This window comes from Hordeum vulgare, chromosome 1H, assembly GCF_904849725.1.
Source record: "Hordeum vulgare subsp. vulgare chromosome 1H, MorexV3_pseudomolecules_assembly, whole genome shotgun sequence".
In the NCBI taxonomy this organism is placed as follows: domain Eukaryota; kingdom Viridiplantae; phylum Streptophyta; class Magnoliopsida; order Poales; family Poaceae; genus Hordeum; species Hordeum vulgare.
In genome coordinates this window covers 387282499-387288498 of record NC_058518.1, presented here as the reverse complement: position 1 = coordinate 387288498, position 6000 = coordinate 387282499, and the positions used below count along the sequence as shown (strand labels likewise).

The following is a 6000-nucleotide window of genomic DNA, read 5'->3' as shown; positions in this document are numbered from 1 at the left end:
GATCATCCCCATGGATGGACCTCAAGATACTAGTGGTCCCATGACAAGATCCCGTGGACGTGCCATTGAAACCCAGGTGACATCTCTCCTTAATGACTATTCCTCTGATACAAATGGAATGTGGGTGCTACCTCAAGTGGAGACTCTGTGCATGCTCAGGTACTAGGATCAAGGCCTTCAAGACACGACGGAAATGGACTCAAAGACGAACGAGCAAGAGGACCCAAGGAAGGAGAAGTATCCCGGGGCCAAGAACTTCTCGTGCCCGGAACCTCCAGCCCCCGCTCAGCCTCGGCAACCGCAGCCTTGACAACTTTCGGCCCAGCCTAGAACAAGACCGAAACCAGCCCAGAACATCCGGCCAGCCAGGAACTTCCGACCCCTGCTCAGCCTCGACACCTCGACCGGAGACATCACTCCGGTAAGCCCGGAAGCTGCCCGGAACGTCCGCCCCCCCAGAACTTCCGGCTTGACCCGAAACTTTCGTCCTGCCTACGCGCAGACACTCGGCCCCGAGTGCCCATGTATCCCTTCGGCCTCTATTTCTGACCTAGACTATAAATACTCTCCCCTACCTTCTTTTCAGGGTTAGCTAATGTTTAGACAACCATTTGTTGAGCTTAGCTCCATCTACTATCCTCCTCCCATGGAGATGTCCTTCATGTGAGAAGATCCATAGTGATGCCAAGGCCCCTAATCCAGGGAAGATCCCCTCGTGGATACAAGGCCCCTCTCGTAGGGAAGGCTATTGTTACGTGTATCCTTTCGTTGACTTTGGATCGTGTATCCCGTGTGTTTATGTGGATCTAGTGGATGTGTAATTTGAGGATTGTTCTTGAGTTCTTGTGTTTCTTTTGATTTCCCCTCTCTTTCCCTCTCCAAGTGCGAAAATATCGACCATCGCGGGTGTGCCCCATATCACTCTCCCATACACAATGTGGAAAGCCTTGCTTTGTATTCATCTTCACTTGTCCATCATGTGAACATCCACAAGCTTCAAGCATGTAATCCTTCGGGATGGTTATCTTGAACCTGCCCTTGTCAACCATGGTCATGAACACTTCATGTCATCCTCTCACGAACACTTGGAATCTTTCTTGATACGAGCCCACGAGAATAACCAAAGAACATAAACAACACATAGTCTGGGTTAGTACACAAAGTGCAATTGACAATTACTTACCATACCACAAGATCTAATGTGGTACACCATTTGCGCTTGTGTGATGCCATCTTTGAGTTAAATCTTTCATCTTCATCTTTGTCAACATTTATCTTTGATCCATGATTAATCTTGATGTCTTGAAGGCCCTATTGATTTCTTCACTCTACTTCATTGCTTTAAGACATGATTACCAATATCTCAATTCACCATGACCATACCAAGTTTCTCCATGAAACTCATATTGGATATAACTTGCTCATTTTCATGATCCAACATAGTCTCTCGAGAGGCACAATGAGTTCTTCACTTGAATTACTTGCTTGAAGACATAATCATCCATGACTCAACGTATGAGCTCATCATGATCATATTTTCCAGACATGTGTATAATTATTCTCTTTAATTATTCTCTCAAGATCTTTATTCATCATGATTCAACCCATAAGCCAAAGCATGAGAAGGTATGAGATCCTCGATGGACTCCACATAGATCACATCTTGTTCATCACATGGAATTCATCTTGATTGTATCGTATTTGATTCAATCATTGAGCTTATCCTTGATGCATGCACAATAATATGTATATGCCATTCATTTGATATCCTTCTTGCATTACCGTGGAACAAACATCCTTAAATTTATCCAATATTCTTCATGCATTGCAAATGGAACTTTCCTTCGAATGTATAACTCAATGCAAACATTAGTCCATTGGGATCGTCATCAATTACCGAAACCACACATGGGGACTACATGCACTTTCAAATGTCCACATCATCTTCTTGCCATTGGTTGTCATGGCCATGAGTGTCTTCTTACATGTGGACGTCTATGTCTTCTTGCCCTTCGGTGTACTGGTCGTGGTCGTCTTGGCTTTGGGTCTCATCGTCATCGTACGCTTGGCCACTCTCGTAGATCATGTCATCCATGAATTCATTGTAGTAGGTTGAGTCTTCATAAGTTGTCGTCGGTGTCAGTGGTTCGACGTATAACTTGCGAGCATCGGGATATTTTTCCCGTAGGTATCTCTCGCGCTCGCTTCCTTTGTGTCCCGGTGGAGTGCTCGGCCACCAGTGTGACATTGAGGTCGAGGGCCCCCACCACGGGGAATGGTGGCGTGAGTTCTCTCACTTTCGGTGAGCCGTGCCGAGATAACCCGGGGAAGCGGGATACACCCAGGCCATTTTGAGGAAGGAAAATGTAAGTCGACGACGTTATTGGGGTGTGCGGCGACTCTGGATGTGGAGGGCGGGCAATCGACGAGCCTCGACTGGTTGCGGCCGCAACAACAAGAGTGGTTGGCTAACCGTGAATGTCTAGCATGAGGAGGGTCTCCTGCGTGGCCTTGGCGACGTGAGGTCATTTTGTGCATCGACGGCCTCATGCGCACGGATTCGACTACGGCGGCGATGGCGTAATCTTTTTTGTCGGTCGCGACCTTTCTCCGGTTAGCCCTCTTCAGCGTATTCTTGATTGTATCCTCCTGCGTGTGCACCTTATTCGACTTGTTTTTCAGGTGCACGATGCAGTCAACCACGCCATTCACTGTGGTGTCTCGGATGCAAGTGTCGATGGGGTTGGGTGCGCCAGCTAGGGCGGGAGGACCGGAGGGTTTTGGAAGAGAGGGGGAAATGGGGTGGATGTGTCACCTACGGATGGACCAGTTGAAGGACAAGGGAGGGCGTCCGCGCTGCCGCAAACCCTGCCCAATTTTTTTAACGAAAAGATGGCCCTAGGGCCATATTTCTTTGATTAATCAGAGGGAGAAATACAAATTGCAGTAGTAGAGCCATAGTTAGTGCGATCAAAAGGTTTAGGGGCTGGTTTCCAGCTGGCACGACCAGTATACAACAACAACGACAACAAGAAGATGCTCTTTAGCACTCATGGTGGCTCAAAGAGTTTGTTTAAAAGACTTATACCAGCCACCAACCAGCTTCTCGCCTCACCGTTGATGCATCCCATGAACTGTGGAACAATGCACTCGGCAGCGTTGAAGACACGATTGTTGCGTTCTTTCCAGAGCATTCATGAAACCAAGCTGATGGCCGAATCCTATCTAAATTTAAATGAGAAATGGGTTTTGACGGTCAAAAAAAGATACATGTTTGTTTGTGTAGCCACATTGGACCGTGTTTTTATCCACACAGACCCAATTTGATGCGGACGGACGAAATGAGTTGCCGCATTGGAGTTGGCCTGAGGCTTGGTCCATGTTGATATCACATGGTTATATTTTGATGGTCAACAAAATCACTCGACTAACTTTTTTCCTATGCAGTTTAGAAAACAAATGGTCTTTGTTTGGATGGTTGCTAAGTTTCATGGCATGACAATGACTCTTTGTCTACTCTTAACTCATTTTCTTTCCAATGCTTGCTAAATTATGGGGAACTAATTTTTTTTATACAGTGCCAACTTGGCAAAAGCAAAGCATATGTTCCGGTCCTAATCTTCGAGGGCATGTCCTGGCCGCCCACGTGGCAGCCTTGGTGACACCGTGGTAGGGCAGTAGATGAACTAGCACCAGAGCTTTGATTTGAGCTCACAGAAACAGGGAGATAAGATGAGATGAGACGCAATTAAGGCGGCCGTTGTGGCTTGACTAGCCATGAAGATGACACCCTTGCCCTGTTTGGAGAAGCAGTGTTCAACTCGAGCGAAAGGGCAGAGCATGCATGCACACATGGTCAGCTCAGCTAGCCAGGGCCTCTCTGCCCGGCACATGCTTGGTAAGTGGGAGCATTAGCTTTCTCACTGGAAATGATGGCCACGCTTAAAATAACCTCGTCCTCTCCCCCTCTCTCTCTACCACGAGGAAAAGAAGCAGCAGCAGAAGAAGAATCTCATTCCCTCATCTTGATCAGGGGAGCAGCAAGCAGCTTTCCAAAGCAGATGGCAAAAGGGAGAAAAAAGCAGGGGAAGCCAGAGGAAGAAGAAGAAGAAGATGATGAGATGAGATGCTGCACTGGAGCCACATGAGGAGCGCTGCCTTTTGTCTGCACTGCTTGCTTGATCATGGAGGAGACCAACACTAGCCAAACAATCTCATATCCACAAATAACCATTTTAACCCTTTTTTTTTCTTCTATTGTGTCGAATAGTTAAAGAGCTTCTTCTCCCAATCTCACCAAGGAAACTAATAAAGTTTAACATGATGTTTACGACAGGATCTGATGATGATAAAGAAACATGAAATTGCTGGCAGTAGCAAAGCACCTCTTGTTGAGCAACATCACTTGATGATGATAAACAAGTGAGGGGTGGAATAGATCAAGTTTTCAAAGTCAGCTTCAGTGGCCTCTTAACTTCGAGCTTCATGGCAGTTCTATTTCTTTTCTCCTCATCCCAGTTTCCATTGCATGACACTCAAATGTACTACTATTTCTTTTCCTGGGGAAACTCAATGAAGTACAGAGAGTATTCCAAGCATAACGAATGCAGTACATCGCCTAAAATCTAGCAAGGTCAACCACTGGGGTTCACACATTACTATGTGGTAACAGTAATAATACTTAACTCTCAGGTACTAACATGTAGTAGTAGCAGCAAACTTTCTTTTGCATATGTATATATCACTACGTACTCCCTTGTGCTTATTAAACCAACAAAGTAAAAGAAAAAGAAAAGGCAAACTAAAAAAACACTAGTAGTAAAAAAAGGAGGAGAAAAAAGGCAAAGAAGAGATTACACTAGCAATTAAGTACTCCTAGTATATTGATGATCATCTAGTCTTCGCAAGCATCTGCTACTCCCAAAGGAGTGGCTCCTCGAGCCGGAGGTCTGCATTGACCTCCTCGACGTCGGGGAGCGGAGCCCACATGGTGGAGAACCCGAACCCGTCCTCGATGTCCATGAGCAGGTCCGGCAGGTCGAACAGCTGCAGCTCTTCCTCGTCGGCCTGCTCAGCGGCGCCGCCGCTCGTCGGCGTGCCAGCAGACTCCGTCTGTGCGGTAGCGCCCGCGCTGGCTTCGTTGTTCTTGACGATCTCCTCTTGGATAAGGCCCTCCTCCTCCTCCGACTGATCGGTGGACAAGGGCGGCGAAGAAGACGTGAACGCGGCGGCCAATGCGGCGGCGGCCTGCACGTCCTTGGGCGCCGGCGAGGCGGCGCGCGGGAGGACGTCGGCGAGCTCCGGGAAGTTGAGGTGCGCGGAGCGGGCGCCCTTGATGGCGAGCGCGGCGACGTCGTGCGCGCGCGCGGCCATCTCGGCGGTGGGGAAGGTGCCGAGCCAGATGCGCGACTTCTTGCGCGGCTCGCGGATCTCCGACACCCACTTGCCCCACGCCCGCATCCGCACGCCGCGGTACACCGGGTGCTTCCCGTCGCTGCTCCGCTTGCTCTTCTTCTTGGTCGTCGTCGTCGTCGTCGTCTTCCCCTCCTCCTGCCCACCTTCTTCCTCGTCCAGCTGCCGCTTGCGCGGCGCCTTTGCCGCGGCAGCATTGGCCGGCGAGGAGGGACAAGACGAAGAGTCCGTGACGGTGGACGAGCACGACATGGACGTGGAGCTGGTCGTATACGACGACGTCGACGACGAGGAAGACGAGGAGGTTTCTTGGAGCTCCCGAGCGGGCGCCATGGCTGCGTGCAGTGGTGGGTGCACGAGGAGGAAGGAGTATGTATCAGAGTATGGCTTTGCTGCTGCAAGCTAGCTCTCGCTGCTGCTCCGCCTTGGGCTTGCGGTGCGGTGGTGTGTGTGCGTCTGTTCGTATCTGCAGTGGGGGTTTATATGAGAGAGAGGGAGGTGGGAGAAAAAATTACTGGGAGAAAAGCTAATTAAGAAACCATGGGAGGGCGCTATATATGCTTGGTGCCCCCCTGGTCTCGTCCCCAC

At 49.3% G+C, this 6000-nt stretch overlaps 1 protein-coding gene across 1 annotated transcript; it reads right to left on the bottom strand.

Annotated features, from left to right (window-relative positions):
- Nucleotides 1-4709: 4709 nt before the first annotated feature.
- Nucleotides 4710-5948, bottom strand: LOC123411754 (ethylene-responsive transcription factor ERF039-like). Its single transcript, XM_045104723.1, has one exon. The coding sequence runs from the start codon at nucleotides 5743-5745 to the stop codon at nucleotides 4915-4917; it is 831 nt and encodes a 276-aa protein (XP_044960658.1). The 5' UTR covers nucleotides 5746-5948; the 3' UTR covers nucleotides 4710-4914.
- Nucleotides 5949-6000: the final 52 nt, after the last annotated feature.